The sequence below is a fragment of the Lathyrus oleraceus genome, chromosome 2 (genome assembly GCF_024323335.1).
Source record: "Lathyrus oleraceus cultivar Zhongwan6 chromosome 2, CAAS_Psat_ZW6_1.0, whole genome shotgun sequence".
NCBI classification, from domain to species: Eukaryota; Viridiplantae; Streptophyta; class Magnoliopsida; order Fabales; family Fabaceae; genus Lathyrus; species Lathyrus oleraceus.
In genome coordinates this window covers 188,779,949-188,805,788 of record NC_066580.1, presented here as the reverse complement: position 1 = coordinate 188,805,788, position 25,840 = coordinate 188,779,949, and the positions used below count along the sequence as shown (strand labels likewise).

Genomic DNA, 25,840 nt, shown 5'->3' with positions numbered 1-25,840 from the left:
TAATAATCTTGTTATTAACAAAATGAAAGGTGTCGAACAATTAGTCAAATATGTGAGTCAAAATATTAAAATGCATAAATATTAAATAATAAAAATGTAATCGATGAGAATCAATACTCAACAACAATGATAATAAAAACTATTCTTGTATATCCAAGTGGACAAAAATATGATAGTTTGATGCAACTGAGAGAATAAAGTCTTCATTTGATAGATTTTGCATGAGAGATTACTTACTAATTAGAGCATGAAAAAATGGGATTTGCGGGATCCTTGGTATTCTCATTGTATTCGGTTAGAGAAAATCACTCTCCATATTCTTAGAGTGAAATATGCCATTATGTACAAAATAGGAGTAGTAAATCGGGCTCCCTCCTCATGGATTCAGGTATTACCCCTAGTTTTATTGGTCTTGTATATCAAATAGGTACTTGGGTTGCTATTGATTTTGCGAGTATGTCTTTGATCAAATGATAAAACATGATGAATCATATGTTGTTCAGCATTCCATATGGTTTTCTTCTTTAATTTGTGGTACATTAAGTGATCAAAAGAATGATCTTAGTGAGGATGAAGTTGGTGTTGACCCTGGGGGGCTTTATTTTGATTACAAGCTGGAAAACATGTTCCTAGCATTACCCTTCTCAATGTTTCTACTATTGATGAATCTGATATGGCTATTGATAAAGATATACTTAATGTCACTCCTTTGTCTGGGCTTACGAAAAATCATATTCTCAAAACACTAATCCATGAAGCCAGCCACGGTTCTGCGGAAAATTATTGACATATCCACGACTAAAAAAGGTGTTTGTGAATGACCTATCACTATCAAAATGTTGATCCCTCTAGTGGCTAATGTCTCCTTGTCTCAAAGGATGATATGTTAATGGACATGACTGAATACTGATGGTCCCTCATAAAGAGCCTCTACTAAATTGTTTTTTCAAAATTCTTCGATAGCTTCGGCGCCGTAGTATTCCAAAACAAACAATAGTTGGTGTCATTTAGCATTAAAGTTTTCTTCTCTAGATTCGTCTTTTTTTTTTAGTTTCTGGATGTCATCCGTAACAAATTTAGATCACTTTGTACATTATACAGGTATAAGTAAAACACAATGTTGATTTATACTTTATACCGTTTGAAATCTATACTCTAGATCCAAGTAAATTATAACCATTTTTTGGAAGAGTAAATCAAGACACAAAAATAAAGCTCGTCACATCAAAACAGAAAATAAAGTGCAGCTAGAAAGTTATACCCGATTTTGGATTATCATTTTAGATTTAAATTTTCCTATAACATTTCCTTTTGTTATAGGAAAATGAAAGCCCTTTTACTCTCCAAAAAAGTATGTAAGATTTACATGAATTACATCATCACAGCTGTTTCAGAAAAGATAGGAATCATGGAAAAGTATCATTTGTTGTACAAGATATGATCAAGCATTTCTACCTTCATTGATGACAAAGATTTAGGACAAAATCCTTATCTTGAAACGGATAGAACGCATAGAACCGCACCGGGGATTTCATTCACTAGTTGATCTTCCTCTTTGAATAGATTTCGAGAGCCATTCCCTGGAAAGTACTCCAACAACAACGTATGTGTTGAGAAAAGATCTTTCAGTTAAATTTACCAAGTTCCATTTTCTTCTTGATAGCTTTTTGACCATGATAGATAAATGAATCTAGTATTCCAGAAACAGTGAAAACACCTGCATGCCACAAACAGCTAGCATGGTTATGCCATGATTCATGCAAATCAAATTTATACAAGTCCTTTAAGCTTATGCAAGCCAATTATGCAAGATTGAAGACGAATAGGAGTATATATACCTCCAACTATGGCGCACACATTAGTAAGAAAATGTAAGAATGATACATGTTGTTCTGTAAAAGTAACCTGCAAAATGCAATTCCACTATATAATCAAGATCAAAGCATGAAGGAATAAAAAGAGAAACTGATTTGAAAAACAAAAACTTTAAAGAAAACAGTAACGAAAAGTCTAGTTGCAGTAACTGATTTTGATATTCCATATCTGTCCAAACAGCAATGATAATTTTGAAAAACAAAAAACCACCTTAATTGGGGAAAGGTCATAGAAGTAAAAAACTCCGGGGAGGGATTGCAGATGGCCTACATCTCCTGTCCTGAAGTGTTCTGTCACAGAGAACTGCAAAAACAATTTGACTTTTAATAATGTTTGTAATTGTAAAAAGAATACAAGAGAAAGATTAAAAAGTGACATCTATAAGCTAAATAACCTGGTTTGACTGGATAGTGTTCCCATTGACGTCAGTGTACATAGTCGGCACAACCTGAAAAACAACATGAAATAAGTGGCAAAATTTGAATATAATAGTTTTTGTGGGTGCAATATTACCATATTGCACAGGAAAGTGCCAATTCTAAAGGCTCACAATCTACAATCTACAGACAACGAAATTAGCCCGAGAAAACTGTGAATTGAGCAACAAGTATAACATCTTCCTGATGCAGCGAAATAGTCAAAGGCAAAAGGTGGCGTATCGGACCTAAGGTTTTGTAATGCTTTGAGAGATGTCCCAAAAGGTGTTTGGCTTACTGAATATGAGAACTACTAATAAAACCTAATAGGTATTATAAAATTCATGATATCCTCATTGTTGCTATTAGTAGTGTGATATAAAGAAAATATTATATTTCATCACACAAGATTCCTTTGGAAAAAAATCAATAATCCAGTTGTATTAATTATAAAGAACAAAAGCTGTTCAAAACAGAGTATAATTAGACAGAATATAAAACAAGTAAAGCAATTAAAGTGTTGTTGCTCAATGTTAAAAAAACCAATAGGGCCTTTATCATGATATAAAACAAAGCATGCAGCAAGTAAACTGATGACTTAAACCGGGCGTATCCACAGTCAAGTTTACAGGAGCCAGAGCCACTCCAAAACTGTTTTAAAAGAGCAGACAAATATAGCTAACATCCTACAACATGTGGTTGGAAATTAACAAAAGAAAAAAAAAACACGGGAAAAGCAAATAAATCACACTGAAGGAGTGGTAATACTTGGACGCCATAGGAGTGAGCAAAACAGTGCATGATTGCAAGTGGAGCAGGCATAATAATACTGATGCCTTTAAGTAGTCACATGAAGTGTAAAATCATATAAAGAGTCAAAGAACAATTGAAAAATGACAATGGTATCTGTTTTCTTTGATGGTGGTAGAAGTTGCTTTGGTGGTGACTGTTATTTCTCACCAGTCACCACCATCTTACAGAATTTCAATTGCTGTATTTTCGATAAAAGCTGACAGTTTCTATGGACTGGCAGTCCTTGAAACTCACTGCCCATTAGTACTGCAGTTACATTTGAGGAAAAAGCACTGCTAATGCTAAGGCATTAGAATAAAGAATAAAGAATAATTACAGTAGTTAAGACTTAAGACAAGAGTTGTTAGAGAAGTGAGCAAGTTGAATATAGTTTGTTAGAGTGGTTGTTTAAGTTATCTTGTTATTTTGGTTATTCTTGGCATGTCTTTAAATAGCCATGGTAGTCAAAATCACAATCTAACTCGTGAGATTGTGCAATTCTGCAATCTTGATAGGGCTGTCCAAGTTCGCGTATGGGAAGGATCACAAATTGGTCGGAGCGATTGGGATCAGCGTGCAAAGTCGTAAAAACGGTAGTATCGTGTGAGTCCCCGTCTCTGTTCATGTTGTGCGGAGTTGTGTTTCGTGGGTCGGGATTGTAACCTATTTCCTTTAAAACAACAATGACACAAAAAAAAAACCTTAAATTAACACATTTGAAACACATGGAGACGGTGACGCTTAGTTTCTTAAGCACACTATAACAACGCATTATAATTAGATTGCCGCTTAGCTAATGCAATTAAATAAACTCACACATTTAATAATAATAATAATAATAAATAAAAATAATAATAATAATAATAAAAGATAATGCATTATGTCATATTTTTTAAATTAGTAACTAGACATTGTTTAGTGATTGAGCAACTGTTGTTGTCTTTTGAGGTGTTTTTCCACAAATTATTTTTTTAGTAAGTATACAACTTATTTTTTATGAATAGATATGTCAAGTTTTAAATTTGGTAGGATCTTACCATTTGTGTTACGATTCACCGATTTAAGATCTAACTCCTTTCCGATATTACATATGATCTCGATTCTAACACCCTTGTAAATAGCCCTCAATTGGTAGAGTGGCGGGAATAGATTAAATTAATTGGCCTTTATGACTGGTTAATCCAGTGTGAAAGAGGAGTGCTCATTTGAGAATCTTTTGTACTTCTATAATTTTCTTATTATCATAAAATAGAGACTTCAGGTTTCTCTTTTGCAATCTTCATTCTTTTGATTACTCGGTTTTGTCCAGTTTTGAGAACTTTTTCAAACAGGACCCTAACAATTCCTCTGACCTGCTAGAATTGAAAGCAAAGAACAAGCCTAGGGTAGGGTGGATGAGGAAGACTCTGAACAAGAAATCAATCACAGAAGGGGGTGGAGATCATGCTCTGATTGTGGAAGGAATTGTAGAAGCCAAGACAGCAAAGATCAAGGGATGGATAAACAGAAAATGGATTCTTGAGAGCAAGAAGACATAGGTAAATATGACATTTTGGAGATCAATAATCATTGGTTGATGGCAAAACAGTGAATGGGCACTGGGCAGCGATCAAATTCTTGGTGAAATGAAAGTGACAAGATGGTTTATCAATGATTGGTCATTTTCAAAGTCATTGTGGCTAGTCGAGTCGTAAGTGGCAGAAAACTTGAGGTAGGGTTTCGGCTACCTCGTTTATACCTGTAGAAGACAGGAAGAAAAGGTTACTTGAAATAAGTTGAATTGACTAATATACCCTTAAAAAATGAAACATAACGGTCACATCTGCAAACCCTAATTGTTGATGCGAACAGGGTGGGATTTCCACAAGATCATCATCAATGTAACAAGTTTATTTTATGAGATCACATTGTATGTAAATGTTGAAAATGTTCCACCAATAATACCAAGCAAGGTAGTCAGACTCGAGATCCTACTCAAGATTGGGTTGGGATAATTAGATCGTGAATCGGGGGATCGTAACACGAATCGTAAGATCTTACCAAATTTAAAAATGCATATATATTTTGCATATAGATTAATAATATGCATATGACACAACATAATATAAAAATAAAATTCAAATAACACTAAAATTACTTTAAAAAACTAAAATTTCATAGGATAATATTCATTGAAACTAATACAAGATAATTCAAAACAACACAACATTCAAAACAGTAGCAAAAACAATTGAAAACTTAATGAAATTTCACTCAATTTCCAAACAATTCAGGTTGGAGTTGGTCATAATCACTCAATGAAATATTGAGTGAGATAGTGGCTCTATTTAAGGTGAGGGAGGTGAAAGAGTTTAACGTGAATGAATTGGAATGAATAAATGTATTTTGGGAAGTTACCCTAATGATGATGTATTTTGGGAAGTTGAATAAATCATTAATTATTGGGTGGCTGAGTATTGATTACTCCTATTTATTATCATTTATCCTAGTTATTAGGAAGAAAAGAATCGTTTCATATTTAAAAAAAAGTTTTTTTAGGGTTTTCAACAGAAACGACGATTTTACCGTTTTCACGTGATATCACGGCGATTCTGGCCGTGCCTACCAAAAACCGATTCTGATCATTCTCTGGCACGGTGGGGAGTTGCAAGATCGTAAAATCGTACGATTTTACGATTAGGATCGCGATTTTGACTACCATGATACCAAGTCAAGTGTCAACCCAAATATACTCCAATATATCACTGGATCAAAATTCATTTTCACGATTGTAATTTTAACCTTTTATTCAAATAGCTCGTGAATTCAAAATCAAAACCATATACCAAGACTAACAAAAGAAATAACAAAGTTACAGTTTACAGCAACTTTTTTTATGAATTGGACTGGAAGTAAAGATAGACAAGCATTAACCATCAAGTAAATTAAACCTTGATTAACCCATATATATTAAAATTTGAAAATTACCTCTGCAGAATAAAACTAGTATGTAATACACGCAGGTCTAGAATACTACTAACCTTAATAAAATACTGGTACATCCCACTTGGTGTTTCTTGCTTCCAATGCACGCTGATAATCGAGTAAGTGTTGGAATGTATCTTGAATAAAATAGTCAAAGTTGATAAATAGTAAATTTGATTAGCAACTATTAGAACATAAAGAGCTCACCGGTCAAGAGGGTTTACAACACCAGGAAAATAGTCTCCAAAGGCTATTCTGTTGATGTGGTGAGTTAACTGCATTAGACGTTTTAGACAAGTTAGAATCTTGAAATATGATGAGTCATGGAAGATACTTTATTGGCAAAACCAACTATTTTCATTGTTTTTATATTTCATGTACCTTATCATTAACTAAAATAGAAACAAACACAATGATAAATGAAACTGATGGAAATGTAATTAATGACAAACTAGGGATTAATCCTTAATACAAAATGAATAAAACAGCAAAGTAAATAACAATGGATGAAGATGAATCTCCTTGTAAAAAGAAGATAGTAAATGATACTCTCTCCATTGTGAAAGCACCCTCTAAAATGGGAATCACCTAATACACATCCAAGCACCCTCTAAGATGGGAATCACCTAATACACATCCTCTTAACTCCAACTTCATCCTCACTATAGCTCTCACACTCCCACCTCAATTCCTTTGAAATCACCTCACCTCTTTTCCTGCTTTTCAACCCGAAAGCGCCGTATGTCTGTTTTCAGTTTTGTTATAATTTCTCCTCTCCCTTCTAACCATTCATTCTATACTCACTACATTTCTGACATTCTTATCAATGCCACCTCCAATGAAATTCAACTTGTCCTCAAGATGAAAGAAATGCACACAAAAAATAAATTCCCCGGGGTCCCATAACGTGAAGGAAGATGACCAAGCTAGGCATGAACAGAAGAAATTTCCCCAGGATCAAATGCTCTGTTTTGGAATGTATTTTTTGCCAAAAAAAAACACATCCTCCTTGCTGCTGCAGTAATAAGCCTTGTGTCTACAAACAACCACATTTTATTTTCCTCACATTGGCCTGACCCATTAATGCTAGACCTTCTTGTGTTTGGAGTGCTTCCCCTCCAACCATTCATTCTATAACATTTTTGACATTCTTATCAATACCACTTCCTATGAAATTCAACTTGGCCTCGAGATGAAAGAAATGCACACAGAAAAATAAATTCCCCAGGGTCCCATAACTTGAAGGATGATAACCAAGCTAGGCATGAACAGAAAAAATTTCCCCAGGGTCAAATGCTCTGTTTTGGGATGTATTTTGCCACAAAAAAAAAACATTCTCCTTGCTGCTGCAGTAATAAGCCTTGTGTGTACAAACAACCACATTTTCTTTTCCTCACATTGGCCTGACCCATTAATGCTAGACCTTCTTGTTTTTGGAGTGCTTCCCCTCCACCTGCATAGAGTTCAATTGGGTAAAACGTTGCAGACTCATTCCACATTTCGCAAAGACTCGACTCTTCTCATTATTGGATTGGGTTTGACTCATTACTTTAGGGGGGCGGTTGCCCGGGTACCCTTCTCATTTTGCCTCAATTACTTTTCCTCCTCTTTCTCTGTTTACCCTAGCCATCGGCTCGTGCACCCAATCTGCTACCCTTCTTTTGTTCTTAGCACTGTGCTTTGGTCCAGCAGCTCTTATATATGTTGGCCGACAAATCAGTTTGAGTCCAACCGACAACATGTACCTCACAACTGGAGTACTCGAGCTAGGTGGTACAGCCAGTGGCGTCGAAACTGCAATTCTGTCTGGTGGCTCTACTGGAGGTATTTGGACCGGAACTTCACAGACCCAAAGCTCTGTCGCTGTTGAAGACCCATCCCACTCCCTCAATGACCTCAAATTAAATGCTGATAGAAGTGCATGATGCAGTTAGAGAAGATAGTTAGAGAATCTCTCATTCTATTTCATAATAATAGTGATACAATGAACACTCTATATAGAGAGAGTAGGAAAGCTATAACAAACTGTAACAAACTAATACAGCTCAGCACTGTTATGCATAGAAACTAATAAATCCCTATCTAGACTATATCTATCATTCCTCCTTAGAAGTTAGGGGTGGTCTTGTCAAATCATTATTGTTGAACACTCTTAGCTTTGCATGCAGGGGAACAAACTTTGCTGCAGATAGGGGTTTAGACAGTGCATCAGCCCACTGATCATGAGCTGGAATGTGAGCCACAACAAGGCTTTTGCTAAGAACTTTCTCACGCACAAAAAAGATATCGAGCTCCATATGCTTGGTTCTGTTGTGCATAACCGGATTGTGAGCAAGAGTGACTGGGTTCAGATTGTCACACAAGATTTTGGGCACTTGAAAAGGACAATGTAGTTCCTTCCTTAAGCAATGAATGAACCCAGATCAATTCTGCAGCCAACTGAGCCATACTACGATACTCTGCTTCTGCACTGGATCTGGCCACAAGTTGCTGCTTCTTAGACCACCATGACACCACATTAGGACCAAGAAAAACACATGTCCTGAAGTAGATCTTCTATCATCAGGGTCTGATGCCCAATCAACATCACAGAACCCTAGTAAATGCAAAGGCTGCTTAGTGGATGTTGGCTGAATAAGGAGGCCATAATGAATGGTACCACTCAAGTACCTTAAAATTCTCTTGACTGCCTTCCAATGTTCCTCCAAAGTATTTGACAAAAACTGTCAAACCTTATTTACAGAGAAAGAAATTTCAGGCCTAGTTAAGGTTGCATACTGCAGAGCACCAACAACTGACCTGAACTGAGTAGAGTCAACAACTGCAGTAGAGTCCACTTTTGAGAGTTTACTGCTGGAAATCATAGGAGTAGGCATGCGATTTGCATTTAACATATTCACTTTGGCCAATAAATCAGTGAGATACTTTGTTTGAGAGAGAAGTAAGGATCCATTAGGCAAGTGGGTAACTTCAATGCCAAGAAAATAATCTAGTTTTCCCAACTGCTTGAAAGAGAATTTAGCATTAAGGTGCTTGATCAAAGAGTCTATAAAGGATGCAGAATTTCATGTGATGATTATATCATCAACATAGACAAGTATCATGATATGAAGGCTACCATGATTCAGCAAAAATAAGTTGGGATCACACCTGCTGGCCTGAAACCCATGCTGAAGAAGGGCACTCTTAAGTTTGTCAAACCAGGCCCTGGGAGCCTGTTTTAACCCATAGATAGCCTTATTTAGCTTGCATACAAGAGACTTATCAGCCGATTCAAACCCAGGGGGCTGCTGCATGAATACTTCCTCCTCAAGAGTGTCATTTAGAAAAGCATTGTTAATATCAATTTGTTGAATAGTCCAGTTGTTGGTGACTGCAAGAGTTAAGACAATCCTGACTGTAACAGGCTTAACTACAGGTGAAAATGTTTCAGTGAAATCAGATCCAGCCTTTTGATGAAAACCTTTGGCCACAAGTCTGGCCTTGTACTTGTTTATAGAGCCATCAGGATTCTCTTTAGTCCTGAAAACCCATTTGCAGCCTATGGATTTTCTGGAATCAGATGATGCCACCAATGTCCAAGTCTGATTTTTCATCAGTGCCTGATACTCTTCTTTCATTGCCTGAAACCAATGGGGAGCAGCCAAGGCTTGGCCAACAGATGTTGGTTCCATATGAGTAAGGTTCAGGGTGGGATTGAGTCTAGGTAGAGTAATGTCTCTTTTGGCCCTAGTTTGCATAGGATGAACATTTAGGGGATTGATGAAAGGTTGATTTGTAATTGGAGAATCAGGGCTAGAACCAGGAGACAAAGTTTGGGGTGAAGATGGAGAACCAGCTGGATCAGAAGTAATAAGTGCAGAGGAGGAATGGGAGGATAAACTGGGTGTGTTAGGGGTAGTACACAGACCAGAAGTCACAGAAGATGGCAAAGAGCTGGGAGGGGACACAGATCCAGTGTTGAATGGAATGGATTGTTGAGAATTGGCTGAAGAAGATGAGAGACTGACAGTCTATGGAGGGACGGGAATAGAGGAGAGAGATGGCATAGACAAGATACAGTAGGAAAAGAAGAGGATGGAGTAGATTGAGAAGTAGTAGGGAACATAGTGGAGTAAGGGAATTTTGACTCATGGAACAAAACATCTTTGGAGAAGTAAATGTGTCCATTAGATGCAAGACACTTATATCCCTTTGTGAGTTGTAGAATATCCAAGAAATATACATTCTTGTGACCTATAGTCCAATTTATGTGAGTTATAGGGCCGAAGGAAAGGATAACAAGAGCATCCAAACACTCTAAGAGTGGAGTAGTCAGGTGGTTTGTTAGGTAATTTGGAGTAAGGGGAGTGATTGTCAAGTGTGAGGCTAGGGAGTCTATTGATAAGGTAAGCAACTGTGACAAAGACATGATCTCAGAATTTTAATGGGAGGGTAGACTGAGCAAGTAAGGTAAGGTCAGTTTCAACAATGTGGCGATGTTTGCGTTCAACAATACCATTTTGATGGTGTGTATGTGGGCATGTAAACCTGTGAATAATACCCAACTCAGTGAGATACTTAGTAAAGGGCCTGAACTCACCTCCCCCATCACTTTGAACACATTTTATTTGACAGTTGAATTGAAGTTCAACCATTTTCTTAAATTGGGTGAATTGAGTTAGGGTGTCAGATTTGAGTCTAAGGGGTAACACCCAAACAAACCTAGAGAAAGCATCTACACAGGTCAGAAAATAAGTGTAGCCACCTGAAGATTTCATGGGAGCTGGTCCCCATAGGTCACAAATCACAAGTTCAAAGGGCTGACTGTACACAGTGGTAGATAAGGAAGTTGGCAGCCTATGGGATTTGCCTAAGCAGCAAACAGTGCACAGTTCAGCAAGGGGTTTGGGGGGGATAGGTAGGTGACACAGTTTTAAAATTTCAGTAAGAGCATGGTGATATGGGTGCCCTAATCTGGTATGCCACAAAACATATTTATTGTTGGCGATGGATGAAGAGCTATTAACATGCTGAGAAGATAAATCAGTATTATGAGTGGTAGCATTGATATGGGGAGAATTGGGAAAAATGCATATTATTATTGAATAAGGCAGAATTACATGAAGGAATACAATTAAACATACAACCGGAAGTATCATCACTATGTGCTAAAGGAGTACAAGGTGAGGTACAAGTTGTACTACAATTATTCATAGAAGAAGATTGAGCTAAAGCATGTGTTAAGACTGGGAGTAGACTTGGATACTTGAGTGGCAGGATTGGGGAACTTGTAGAGGCCATCATCTCCCAATAAACCACGAAGAAGAACTTCAGAAGAAGCCTGTGATTTGACAACACAGAATTTTGGGTGAAACTCAAAGAAAACATTGTTATCTTGAGCGAGTTTGCTTACACTCATTAGGTTTTTGGTGATGTGAGGCACGAGTAAAAGATTTTGAAGGGTGAGAGACATGTTAGGATAGTTTGGTAAAGGAAAGAACATGGAACCAACAGAGTTGATAGACAAACCTTGGCCGTTTCCCATAAAGACCTGCTCAGATCCAGGCAAAGAAATAGAGCCAGACAAATTTGAGGCATCAGGAGTAACATGGTGAGAAGCAGGATACCTCCATTGATTGCTGAAGTTAGCATCAGAACCCGTAAAGAAAGCTTGTGGTGCAGAAGCCCTAGGAGGAGGGGCTCTGGGAGCGCTATAACCAAAGGAAGTTTGATACATAGGGCGTGAAGGCATTAGAAAAGGATTGTAGGGAGCTCTCTGAGGTTGATAAATAGCACCACTGCAGTTGGAATAACGATGATAGCAGATAGATGCACCGTGTCCAGATTTGTCAATCTGGCATTGCGTTTTACCAAAACGAGCACCGCCACGGCCGTACCGGCCACCTCCACGACTAGAACGACCTCCACGCGCGCTATAACCATGATTCTCAACATTGACCGTAACGTGACTCGTACCTTGAGGAAACGCTTCAGTGACAGAGGGATCGGTGGTGACCGTCGTAGACGGTGGCGCTACCTGCGTGAGATTCACAGTCGCTAGCTCAATGATGACAGCTTCTCCAATCGCGATTCATGCGCAAGAAGCGACGGCTCCAGCTCATCAAGAGAACCGAGTTCTTCTTTGCTATTAATAGCTGCAACAATGGAGTCGTATTCTTCTGGAAGTGCATCGAGGACGATTTCAATTAGGTTACGAAGGGGAACAGGATCTCCAATCGAAATCAGTGATTCACTTATTTCACGAACTCGAACCATGAGTTATGCAATCGTAAGCGCTCCTTTCGTGAGACGATGCAATTCCGATCGTAACTGACGTGCTTTGGTGGAGAGAAGCGTATTGAAATAACGATGTACTTCCGTCCAAACTTGCCATGAATGTTTGCAATCCATGAGCTTTGGTAGAAGCGAATCGAAGATGGTGGATAGAAGCCACGTGCAGGTGAGTGCGTCTTGTTGTTCCCAATCAAGATACGCAGAATTCGCATCGTGAAGTGCTGAATCAGAATCGGATAACGACAGGAATCACCGGCACGGTGACAAAACGTTGCAGGTGATGACCACGAACAACGCCATCGATCCGTTGCTTCCACTGCTTGAAGTTCTTGTCATCAAGCTTTACTGAGATCAAGTGTGAAAGCTTCACTTGCGAAGACGAAAACAGAGGATCCATGGAAGCGTTTTGCTAAATCGTAAAAGAAAGCTCTAGATACCATGATAGAAGTGCATAATGCAGTTAGAGAAGATAGTTAGAGAATCTCTCATTGTATTTCATAATAATAGTGATACAATGAACACTCTATATATAGAGTGGGAAAGCTATAACAAACTAACAAACTGTAACAAACTAATACAGCTCAGCACTGTTAAATATAGAAACTAATAAATCCCTATCTCTGAAGCACGGGTACTCCATTTTAGATAAAGTACCGGTACCGGGTACTTACCGGATACCGGTACTCATACGGTACGCGTACGGTACGCACCGAAGACGTACCGATTTTTTTGTTTTTTTTTTAAGTTGGTACATATTTGGTACCACGTACCCAAATTTTTTTAATTTTTTTCGGATGGTATAATTTGGACTTTTTTTTCTAAGTAAAAGTCACGTTAATTATTCTATTTAGAAATAAAAAAGTTCTTTCACAACCAAGTTCTTCATCTTCTGTGGAGAGAAATTGGAGCACAATTAAATTTATTCACTCATTGAAAAGGAATAAGCTCAATTCAAAGAGGACCGAGGTTTTAAATATCTATCTTCTCATATTAAGGTTTATAATGTTGGAGCAACAAAAATGTGGAATATTGGTGGAGATGAATGAGAACTATTTGATGTAGTTGATATTTTTGAAGTCGTTAGTCTTTCTCTCGATAAACCTGAACTAGAAGCCGTTCTTTTTAATGATATCATGATTTATGAATACTTTATAAGTGTACTTTATTTATGTTATTGTGCAAATATTAACTTTTTTTTAAGTAAATTGTTTTGTAATTTAAATGTTTTGTTGTTATTTAAACAATATAACACCTTTGTTATTTTTATAATTGTATTTTAAAAAACTATACTAACGTACCCGTACCTTAGTTTTTTTTTAAAATGCCATACTCCGTACCAGTACCCGGTACGGGTACTGGATACGTACCCGTACCTATGCAACGCTGATCCCTATCTATACTATATCTATCAAATGCTTTTGGAGAGGTTTGTTGGTTGAACAATGTGTGAATCCAAACCTGCACGATTGACACCTCTTTTCCTTCTTGCTTGTCCACAATGCATCCCATTAGGACTCTCCTCTGTTTGTATTATCATTGGAGTAACATTAGATTTTGTTACCAATGACAATAGCTTCATCATCACATGCCCTTCCTTTTCCAAAGTGGACGAGCTTGGATCTGATTCTAGTTATGATTATCAACACGAGCTTGGATCTGATTCTAGTTATGATTATCAACATTTTCTTCACATCCACATTCAAGCTGGTATCCGACAATTTTACTACCACCTTATTGCCTTCTTCAAGTGGGTCTTCCATCTGCGTTAGAGTCAGATTTTACTACCACCTTGTTGCCTTCTTCCTTGCCTCATTGCAGCCCCTAACACCTTCATTGTGTTAGCTTTGAAGAGGTGGATTTAGTCCCACATTACTTAGAGATATGGCTTGTGTTGTGTGTATAAATGGAAGCAATCCTCACCTTACAAACCGGTTTTGTAGGGATGAGTTAAGTCCAACCCAAATTCTGAGAAAGAGTAAAGTAAATGAAAATGGATGGAGATGAATCTCCTTGCAAAAGGAAGAAAGTATATGATCCTGTCAAAGTAAGAGCACCCCTTCTAAGATGTGAATCACCCAAATACTCAGCCCCTGAATTGAATTCCTTTCCTACCCTCCAACCCTATTCACTTTACTCACTGTACTTCGTCATGTGGACATCAAGCTATAAAATATATGCAGTAAAATTGCAATAAAAAGTCACCAATGTTGAATAAAAATCATATCATGTCTTACATTAAATGACTCCTTTTGAAAAGCCAGTAGGTCATGTACATGTTCGCCAGATTGCTGAAAGCTTTTCCCAGGAGAAAAATGGAAATTCCCTGCCACCTTGTTTACTTCCAAGAAGCCATACATATTGCATCCTTCACCTTCTTCTTCCTTGATTCTTTCTAAGAATCCTTCTCTTTTGCACTAAGTGATGCATACATACCAGACACCATAATGGGCATATCAGATTAATAATTTGACTTGGGAAGCAGAATAGATAGGGGAAAAAAGCATCATGCATAGCCAATTAGATTTAACAATAAATTAGGAGACATATACATGCATATATAAATTGAAGGTGAAGTGACAAAAAAATCACCATCCTTTGAAACATAACAAGCAATGTGAACAAGCTGTAAGATTAACTCTTTACAAAAGGACAAACCACAATTGGTTATTCATCAACAAATAATACTGCATTACAAAATAATGATTGTTTGCGGACAACAGTTCATTCGACATTTAATAATAAAAATGTCACTATAAAGGAAACAAGATTCATCAGGAAAATTACTTTCCTTTACAATGAAAACATAGTAAAACAAACTAATGCACTGACCATATTTTCTGCATTGCAGGTGGCAGAAAAACTATTTCAATTGAAATTCAAGATTAGTAAAGTATGCACGATGTGATCAAATGGATCTCAAATATAGTTATATATTTTGAATATAAATAATTTGTCATGTAATGAATCAGGGAGTCTGACTGATAGGGACTTGGGTATTATGGGGAGTCCAAGTCCCACATTGAGTAGTTTGAGATGTTGGGTGGAGTATTTAAGTGGTTTGCTTCGTCTCCCTTGATTGCCAGCTGTGAAACCCCGATACGCCAAAATTGCTAAAATATCAGTGTCCAACATGTATCCGACACCGATACGTGTCCAATATTCCCCAATACGTGCATGATACGCATAAGATACGACGGAAAGGAACTAATAGGTGCGAGATATGACAGAACAGTAACATACACAAAACTTTTAACATTTTCCTTCCTATTTTTCTTTTTAAAAAAGAATAAAAAATACATAAAAGGAATGAGAACATGTCAAGAAATGAAGAGTCAGAACAGAATAGAAAGCTTCATCGTCTCGATGATGGGAATGGGAGAGAGGAGACCGGCACCATTAGAGTTAACTGCGAAGTGTTAAATTTTAGACAATGATGGTCTTTCTAAATATTATTAATATGTTCTTTTTGGATAGTACTAATGATATTTTCGTTATATTCTAATTGGTACAGAAAAGATGTAATTATCAGTTATTTTGATCATTTCTAGTAAGTGAATCTTTATTATTATTTTAGTCATGTTTCTATATTTTTATTTTATTTTAAATTTAATATATTTTATTAAAGTATTTTGGCCGTACCGTCTCTTGAATATTAAAATTGTCTTGTATCTCCGTATCCGTATCGTATCAAGTATCTAGGCTTCATAGATTGCTAGCTTTTAAGGGAGGGTTCTCCAAGTGCTTGGGTACTTATAAATTATGAACATCAAGATTAGTATAAATATGCACAATGTTATCAGGATCTCAAATATAGTTAAATATTTTGAATATAAATAATTGATTATGTAATATAATTCAGGCAGCTAGTCTGAGAACTGCTTAAATATTTTGAATATAAATAATTGGTTATGTAATATACAGGCAGCAAGTCTGAGAACTGCTGTAGAGACTTGGGTATTGTGGGGAGTCCATGTCCCACATGGAGGCATGGGATGTTGGGTGGAGTATTTACGTAGTTTGTTTTTTTCCCTTTTTTTCCCTTTGATTTATTAGAGTGAGATATGAGAGAAAAGAGATAGAAAGCTAAAAGAGAAAAGAGAGAAACTAATTCTGTTTTTTTTTATATTGAATTGGAATGGAGCATGATGCTCTATTTATACAAGAGGAGTTGAACATTCAAGAGTTGAATCATTCAAGCTCTACATTTAAGGATGACCATAATTATTCTATAGTGCTGAACTTTTCTTATTCTATTAAATTAAGGCTGGCCTTAATTATTCTATAGTGCTGATTTTTCATATCCTAAGATATAACTCTAATACTCCCCCACAAGCTCAAGGTGGCTGCAAAGGCTGACTTGAGGCAGACAGGTTGAGCTTGCTGCTGAGCTCCATAAATCTTGAACTTGAGAGAGGCTTGGTGAGGATGTCAACCGTCTGGTCAACACCAGGAATGTGGCAGACAGTGAGAGACTTATTAAGGACCTTTTCTCTTACAAAAAAGAGATCAATTTCCATATGCTTTGTTCTCGCATGAAGAACAGGGTTATGAGCCATAGCAACTGTGCTCTGGTTGTCACAATAGATGGCTGGAGTTGTCAAGGGAATTTTTAGTTCAGCTAGCAAAGTTTGAACCCATAAAACTTCAGCTGTGGTGTGCGCCAAGCTGCGATATTCTGCCTCAGCACTAGAACGAGCAACAACAATTTGCTTTTTAGACCACCAAGAGATCAAATTAGAGCCTAAGTACACAGCTGACCCAGAGGTGGGTCTTCTATCATCTGGGTCAGCAGCCCAGTCAGCATCACAGTAGGCCTGCAGAGAGAACGGAACAGTGGAGGCAAGAGTGAACAATAAACCCGAGGTGATAGTGCCTTTTAGATAGCGTAGAATACGCTTGACAGCTAGCCAATGGGACTCCAAGGGGTGTGCCATGAACTGACATACTTTGTTAACAGCATAGCAGATTTCTGGGTGTGTAATTGTTGCATACTGCAGGGCCCCTACAATGGACCTGTAGTGAGAGGCATCAGACAAGGCAGCAGACCCTGTTTTGATGAGTTTGGTGGTGGATGCCATAGGAGTAGCAACTGGATTGGAATTCTCCATATCAGTTTTGATTAGCAAGTCCCTTAGGTACTTAGATTGAGTGAGAAGGAGATTAGCATTGGACAGTTTCTTCACCTCAAGGCCCAGAAAATAATCCAAGTCACCAAGTTGTTTGAGAGAAAACACATGATTTAGTTGTTGAGTAATTTGCTTGATGAGAGGAGGAGAGTTTCCTATGATGATTATATCATCAACATAAACTAGCATATAAATGACAGCACTGTGATGCTCGTAGATGAACAATGAAGTATCACACTTGTTGTTCAGAAATCCAAAGGATAAAAGAGTGGTTTTGAGTCTTTCAAACCATTGCCTTGGGGCCTGTTTGAGGCCATACAAGGCCTTGTGCAAGTGACAAACCAGAGATGAATTAGGGGCAGTAAATCCAAGGGGTTGCATCATATAGACCTCCTCTTCAAGAATGCCATTCAAAAAGGCATTGTTTATATCCAATTGCTGCAGAGGCCAATTATAAGTGAGAGCAAGAGTCAAAATAATTCTAATTGTGACCGGTTTAATAACAGGGGAGAAAGTTTCATTAAAGTCAAATCCATGGACTTGATGGAACCCCTTAGCAACAAGCCTAGCTTTGTACTTATTTACTGTCCCATCAGCATTTTCCTTTACACAAAAAACTCACTTGCAGCCTATTGCTTTCCTGTTAGCAGGCAGTGGTACCAAAGACCAAGTGTTGTTCCTTATCAAGGCACCATACTCATCTTGCATAGCAGCAAACCACTTAGGATCTTGGAGAGCAGTTTTAACACTCTTAGGCTCAGAATTGACAAGAAAAATGGAAGGATTTAGACGAGGTAAGGGTACACCAGATTTAGTTCTAGTAGTCATAGGATGAGTATGGTGGGGAGAGGCTGAAGGTTAGGATCCCTAGGAGCAGAAATAGAGGAGGAGGATGGTGAAGTGGTAGTAGTGGGCTGATTGTTGGCATTTGAAGAGGGTGAAGGAGTAGGATTAGTGCTGGCTGTTTGTGTTATAGGGTTGGCTGACACAGAGGCAGTAGGTGTGTGGCTGGAATTGAATTGAGAAGAAGAAGAGGAGTGTGAGGTAGTGGAAGCAGTAGGAACGGGAAAAACATTAGGGAGAGCTTGTGTGTTAAGGGTTACTTTAGATGAAGAAGAGGATGGAATGGTTGATGAGGGGAGAGAAACATTAGGAAAAAAAATATCATTGTAAGGAAATTTGGACTCATTGAAAAGGACATCTTTAGAGATGAATATTCTACCACTTGGGGAGAGACATTTTTAACCTTTGTGAGCTGTAGAGTACCCTAGAAAAAGGCATTCATGGGATCTAAAGTCAAATTTCTGAGAGTTGTATGGGCGAAGGAGAGGAAAACAAGCACACCCAAAGACTTTGAGGAATTTATAGTCAGGATTTTGATTGAAAAGGTCAGCATATGGTATATGTTGATTGAGAGACATGGTTGGTAACCTATTTATTAGGTAGACAGCAGTTAAAAAGGCATGATCCCAAAATTTGAGAGGTAAAGAGGCATGACTCAAGAGAGTTAAACCAAGATCAACAATGTGTCTATGCTTCCTCTCCACTACACCATTTTGGTGATGAGTGTGAGGGCAAATTAGACGATGAATAATGCCAAGATCAGAAAGAAATTTTGTAAATGGGCGAAATTCACCACCCCAATCAGTTTGGACAGATTTAATAGGAAATCCAAATTGTAATTCAGCCATGACTTTGAATTGTTTAAAGATAGTTAAGGCTTCAGATTTATTTTTGAGCAAATAGATCCAAGTAAATCTAGTGTATGCATCAACAAAGGTGATGTAGTAGGTAAAGTTTTGGGAGGATTTGACTGGGGCAGGACCCCATAGGTCACTGAAAATTAATTCAAAAGGAGAGTGATATTGAGTTTGTGATTGAGGGGAGTGCAGCCTATGTGCCTTTCCCATACAGCAGGCAAAACAAAAGATAGATTCAGCTTTATTAGAATAAGGAATATTACATTGAGCTAAAACAAGTCTCATAGTATTAGGATTTGGATGACCAAGGCGTAAATGCCAAGTATGTTGAGAATTATATGAGTTATTAGCTGATACATTTTGATTGGAAACTGAAACCTTATCACTAGTGCTGGAATCAGATCTTGAAACAGGAGCATTAGAGTCTAAGGTGAGACATGAGACTTGACTTGTTGAAGGAGACTTAAGAAGCTGAAGGTGGGAAAATTGGTACAAGCCATCACTTCCTACACGACCTTGGAGCAGAATTTCATTGGTAGCCTGAGATTTGACATAACACATATCAGCATGAAACTCAAAGAAAACTCTATTATCAAGACAGAATTTGCTGACACTTATCAGGTTCTTTGTAATAGAAGGAACAAGCAGTAAATTATGAAGAGCTAATGGAGTGTTGGGTTTAGAATGAGAGGGAAAATAAGAAGATCCTGAAGAGTGAATGTGCAAACCTTGACCATTACCAATGAAGATCTGATCAGGACCTTCAAAAGGTGTGGTCTGCTGTATGTTTTGAGAAGCATTGGTAACATGATAAGAAGCTCCTGAGTCTGGGAACCAGGCACTGCTTGGAACTGAAGCTGTGTTAGCAATCATAGCATTGGGAGTGATTTGTGACTGAGTAACAGGGAGAGGAGCAAGTCTTGGTTGATAGCTTGGGCGTGACCAAGTGTTAACCATGGGCTGAGCAAACTGAGGTCCACCAATTGGTTGATACGGATTGTAGAAATTTTGTAGGTTCATTGTTTGAAAATCAGTAGGTATGTTAGGTTGAAACTGTTGATTGAACCTGTGATAGCAGTTAGCAGCAAGGTGACCATATTTGAAGCAAACTTGACATTGAATGTTGCTGAACCTACCTCTCCCACGGCCGCGTCCACCACCACGGCCAGATGCGCGACCTCCTCTTGAATAGGTTGGATTAATGGTTGAATTCACAGCTTGTTCAGTGTTCTTGTTATTGGAGTTATCAGTTTCAGGTTGAGAATTAGCTTGAGTGAGATTCACTGTGGCAGCCACCTCCATTTGAGAGTGTTTCTTATACTTGTTGAATCTCATCTCATGAGCAAGAAGAAGAGCTTCAACTTCTTCAAGTTCCACTGAATCAAACTTGCTTTCAATGACTGAAATAACAGAGGCAAAGTCTTGAGGAAGACCTTCAAGAATCACATCAATGTGTTGCTGATCTGGAACTGGATCTCCGACTGAAGCAAGCGCATCAACAAGAACCTTGATGCGAACCAGGTAATCACCAACAGAGTTGTCTTCAAGTGTTGTAGATCTGAGTTCCGCTCGTAGTTGTCTTGCTTTCGCACGTGTAAGCTTTTGAAAATGCGCAAGAATACGTTCCCAGAGCTCGTAGGAATGAACACATTCAAGAACACGTGAAAGAATCGAAGGTGAAAGCGTGGATTGAAGCCACGTCATAAGCCACTGATCTTGCGTAATCCAGGTGCGATACGCAGGATTCTCACGAGCAGCTGCACGATCTTCATCAGTTAGATATTGATTCGGTATGTCACGAAGGTAAAGGTAGTTTTGAAGATTATTCGCGTTAACGAAAGGATCTACTTGTTGGCGCCAAAGTAGGAAATTCTTCTCATCAAGTTTTTCTGTGATTTTGAGTTGGAATGACATAGATGCTGCGGTGGCCGGAGCTGTAGTTACCGGAGATGCTGCGGTGGCCGGAGCTGCAGTTACCGGAGTCGCTGCCATGGATAGAACCAAAGCTCTATGATACCATATTAAAGGGAGATATGAGAGAGAAGAGATAGAAAGCTAAAAGAGAAAAGAGAGAAACTAATTCTGTTTTTTTTATATTGAATTGGAATGGAGCATGATGCTCTATTTATACAAGAGGAGTTGAACATTCAAGAGTTGAATCATTCAAGCTCTACATTTAAGGCTGGCCTTAATTATTCTATAGTGCTGATTTTTCATATCCTAAGATATAACTCTAATATGATTGCTAGCTTCTAAGGGAGGGTTCTTCAAGTGTTTGGGTACTTATAAACTATGAACTTTGGAACTCTTTATGCATAGATTTTAAAGTATGAAGAAGTTTCCTTCCACCCAGAGTATATTTCTCAACGATGTTTTAGGAAATACTATAAAGTTGAAAGTCAAAATGTTATAAGGACAAACCTGGTCGATTACATCTGGGTTTGAGAGTCCCCAACCTTTCTTTTGATATGCTTCACGAACTTCCTCACAGGAATTACAACATTCCTCATCTGTCTGCAAGCATAAATATGTGATGCTAGGAAATAGGAATATTTCATGAATATAACAGCAATATCAATTAAGTTTTTCCCACTAGATAGAATCAGCTACATGGATTTGCTGGCGCCATAAAATCCTATCATGTATTAAATCAAAACTAGACAATACTACCCCCCAATGGACTTGAATATAAGCCAAAAACTAATTGTATTTTATCCACATTTGGACCAAATGCATGTGCATTTTTGCTTATATTTAAGTACAGAGTAGTATTATACTATTAGCTAGAAGAAAGAAAGTTGCAGGGACTTGATTACTAATCCAGCCTTGTTAAAAGCTGTTTATCAAGAACAAATAGGTTTTGATAAATTTTTAGGAGAGGAAAGTATACCAGATTTCTTATTAGTTATTATGCAACAAAACAACGAACAAACTTCACTCTCTTCTATCCAGAAATCAATATATAAACAAGGAATTAAAATATAAGTCTATAACATCCTTATCCTTATAAAACATTACTTTAAACCAGGCTTACCGTCTCAGCACCATAACAGGATCCACAATAAGTCTCATTGTGCTCAAGCCTGCCTCCATGTCTTTGCAAGGGCTTGTCAATCTGGGCAGAGAAATAGTTATGCTGATATATGAAACTGCCCCACAAATAAGTATGAGCAAGGGAGATATGAAGAAATTATAGATAAAACGCAACTAGTACAATGTTACGATCGGGAAAAACTTAACAGAATTGCATCTTAAAGTGGATGAGACATGCGACCATTCATAAATTTCACTTCCAAAAGAGAAATATATCTTGTCAATGATTTCAGCTAGTCAAGCTTGTGAAAACTTTAATAAATGGTTTACAATATGAGATACATAAACTAAAAATGAAAAGAAAGCAAATCTAATAACAGCAGAAATCAACTGACCGATATAAAAAATATGAATTACATAATACATTCGTCAAAACAAAGATAAATAACCATAAAATTTACCGTGGGAGAACCAATTCCATCTTGCCTTGTTTCTATCACATTGCCATGAGAATCTATTCTTTTCTTGATTATATCATGTCTCTGAACACGTGCATCAAAAGACAAAAGACAAATAACACATTACAAATTGTTCAAGTTCATATGCATTAGAACGTTCAAGTGTTCAAGCGGGAAATTGAAACAAAACAAAATTAAACCAGCAAGTTCTTCTAATGATACATACTACATCCAGATGCTGCTCTCCACTTATGTCCATGGCATCGATACTAAGTACAGAACACGCTAGTGCGGGAAATGTAACATCAAACTGCACTTTCACCATCAAAACAACAAAAAAAAATCAATTACTTCGCGAAACAACCAATCCAACCCTCATTACATCACAAATTCAACATATATAAACAATAAACACACTGTAATACAAATTTTCCAACAATGAAAAATTTAAACTAAAGATTACATTAATACGCAGCTTTTCTCCTCTAGAAGTATCTACAACAAGCTTAGTTTCAGTTACGGCATGAAGATACAGCTCTAAAACAGTAACAAAAACGAAATAATGAGATTCAATTCAACATTACGGAAATAACAAAAGAAAAAAAAAACAATACGATAAAGGAAAATAGGAATTACGAAGCTCGGAGAAGAAAAGCAATAGCATGACAATGGAGGAAGCGAGAGTGATAACACCGCCAGAAAGCGTGCGAGAATAGAAATCTTCATTGATTTTAGGATACGCATCGAGATTGCGAAGCTTGCTCATTATGCCATCCATGATTGAACTTGAACACCTAAATTGATGATTATTATTTTTGTAGATTCAGATTTCAGAAATGAAGATCCAAATCAAAGATCTAACCTAATTTTATTGATTATAATTTGTATTTGATTTGATGATGATTATCGATGATCAATTTTTTAGAGTTGTTGGAATTGAAAAAACACCCCGTTCAATCGAAACTGTTTTTCGCTCCTCTCGTCGAACTGTAACGGGGCGTTTCGGTTGCAATTGGTTTCATCCAAATTATTTTCTTTTGAAGTTTAATTTGGCGAGGTTTTTTGCTTGTCGGAATTTTTTTTATTGGAGAAGAAAATAAAATATCTATAATACAATATAGAAAATATCAAATATGCTACTACTTCTCTGATGCACTAAAGTTAATTATCTATTTAATAATTATATATAAATTTGAAATAGAGAATTTACTCAACTTATTTTGTAATAGTGAAATAAATTTAAAAATAAATCTTAATAGATATTAATATGTATTATTTACTTGTCTTTTAAGTTTAAAAAATTTCTTTATAAACTATATCATAAATTTATGGGACACATGTCCTATATCATCGTATATAAACATGTTGAAATGAATACTTAAAGTAACACGTGAAACAACAACAAATAATTAATTATTTAAAATACATATTATAGAGGATATATAACAACATTTCAAAGACATGGTCATTAACTCTAATGGGTAGTGATTGCAAAAGAGACGAACATAATAATTTGTTTACATTAAATATAAAAATGTTTTCTTTGGAATATCATAACCAATTTTTAAAATCGGATTGAATCGACCGATTCAATCGGTTGGATCGAGAATCAGAGATGAATCCGGTTGAGTTAATCTTTCAAAAAATTTAATGGATTAGAATCGAAATAAATTAAACAAAAAATAGATTAAACCATCTAAAATCATTCGAACCAAAGAATCAGAGTCGGTTTTGTAAAACCGACCGATTAAAAAAATACATAAAATAAAAATAATTAATTAATTAATATGTGAATATCAAAATTTAACATATATTCTTCAATCACAAAAAAAATTACATGTTTTTTTTACAATTATACAAATTTCTAAATTTTATCACTCCATTATGGTTTTTCTTTCGACTACACTCATTCATTATCACACCGTCACTTTTAAACATAATCACGATATTCAATTCAATATTGATTGTGGTTCAAATCAATATTGTTCATTGTCAATTAAGACTTGTTTATTCAACTCAAATTCATTTTTTTTGTTTAATAAAGTATATTGTATTATTTATTTTTTGTATTCTATCTTATTTAATTTAGTATTCTTAATTATTTTAACTTTATTTTCGTTATTATATTTTATTATTTTAATTTTGGTTTGAATTAGTTTAACTTTTTTTATTGTAATTTTTTAATTTGATCAAATTATTCTTAAATGAATTGTAGAATTATATTATGTTATTATATGTATTATCGATATTGTTGTATTAACTTTGTAATAGATTTTTGAAATATTTAATAAGTTGTGAATGTATGGTTATGTGTGACATATCTATAAAACTTAATTTTATATTATTAATTTATTTAATAAATGGTTCGATCATAGGTTTAACCGTTTGAACCAATTAAACATTAAACCGCAAATTTATCCGATTCAATATCCGATCCGGTTTTTAAAACATTGACCATAACATAAACTTACATATATTTGCCAACAACATTATTGGAACACTAATTTTGAGTTTTGAGTTTTGAATTTTAAGTCATGATTTGATCATTCTAAAGAATTAACGGTGTTAAGAAATTCAATATTGTGAATATGATCAAAACCATTATTATTTTTAGCTACTGAACATGGATTATTAACACTTAAATATATTTTCGTCATGTGGAATCAATTTTATAACGTAATTCTTCAATATATCAACAATATTATTTTGTAGGTTAATTAATAATACTGATAATTAAATAATAATAATCAAAAATAAAAAAAGATTGAATAAAGAAAATAATGGTAAATGGCTAGTTATTGGTTACTTAAAACATGAGTTAGGGTTTTAAAAAAGAAATAATTATAATTAAAAATAAATAAAAATGATAAGTAAAAACTAACAAAGAAGGGGCTAATGGTTACTTAAAATAAATTAGTGAGAAATTTTTTTAATTAATAATAATAAATAAATGCTAATAATCATCAAAACTATCCATAATTTTCTCATGTTTAATCGATTTATATAATAAAAGGTTGGGAGCTTTTGCTTGTTGGTTTTTATTTTAAAGTCTTATGGAGGTTGTCTGTTTCGAAGTGGAGGAAGTCGGTTTGCGTCTGTTTTGCGCAGTGTGTTTTTGATCATTTTTTCAAGTTAGTTTGGCTTGTTAGTGAGAAAAGCAGCGACAGACTGTTTTTTGTTCTATTTGCAATTCTAAATTA

The 25,840-nt window shown here is 36.3% G+C and overlaps 1 protein-coding gene across 3 annotated transcripts; it reads right to left on the bottom strand.

Annotated features, from left to right (window-relative positions):
* Positions 1–1,278: 1,278 nt before the first annotated feature.
* Positions 1,279–23,728, bottom strand: LOC127118800 (uncharacterized). Of its 3 annotated transcripts, XM_051049052.1 has the most exons (14): positions 23,503–23,724; positions 23,277–23,434; positions 23,104–23,177; positions 22,867–22,950; positions 22,644–22,724; positions 22,184–22,264; positions 21,571–21,663; positions 14,558–14,737; positions 6,255–6,322; positions 6,104–6,155; positions 2,270–2,323; positions 2,086–2,178; positions 1,839–1,905; positions 1,279–1,717 (listed from the first exon to the last, which is right to left on the bottom strand). In XM_051049052.1, the coding sequence occupies exons 2-14, from the start codon at positions 23,416–23,418 to the stop codon at positions 1,626–1,628; spliced, it is 1,161 nt and encodes a 386-aa protein (XP_050905009.1). In that variant the 5' UTR covers positions 23,419–23,434; positions 23,503–23,724; the 3' UTR covers positions 1,279–1,625. The 3 variants fall into 3 exon arrangements, with proteins under 3 accessions (XP_050905009.1, XP_050905008.1, XP_050905010.1); XM_051049051.1 differs by having other exon boundaries at positions 23,277–23,723; XM_051049053.1 differs by lacking the exon at positions 14,558–14,737 and having other exon boundaries at positions 23,277–23,728.
* Between the last annotated feature and the right edge of the window lie 2,112 nt (positions 23,729–25,840).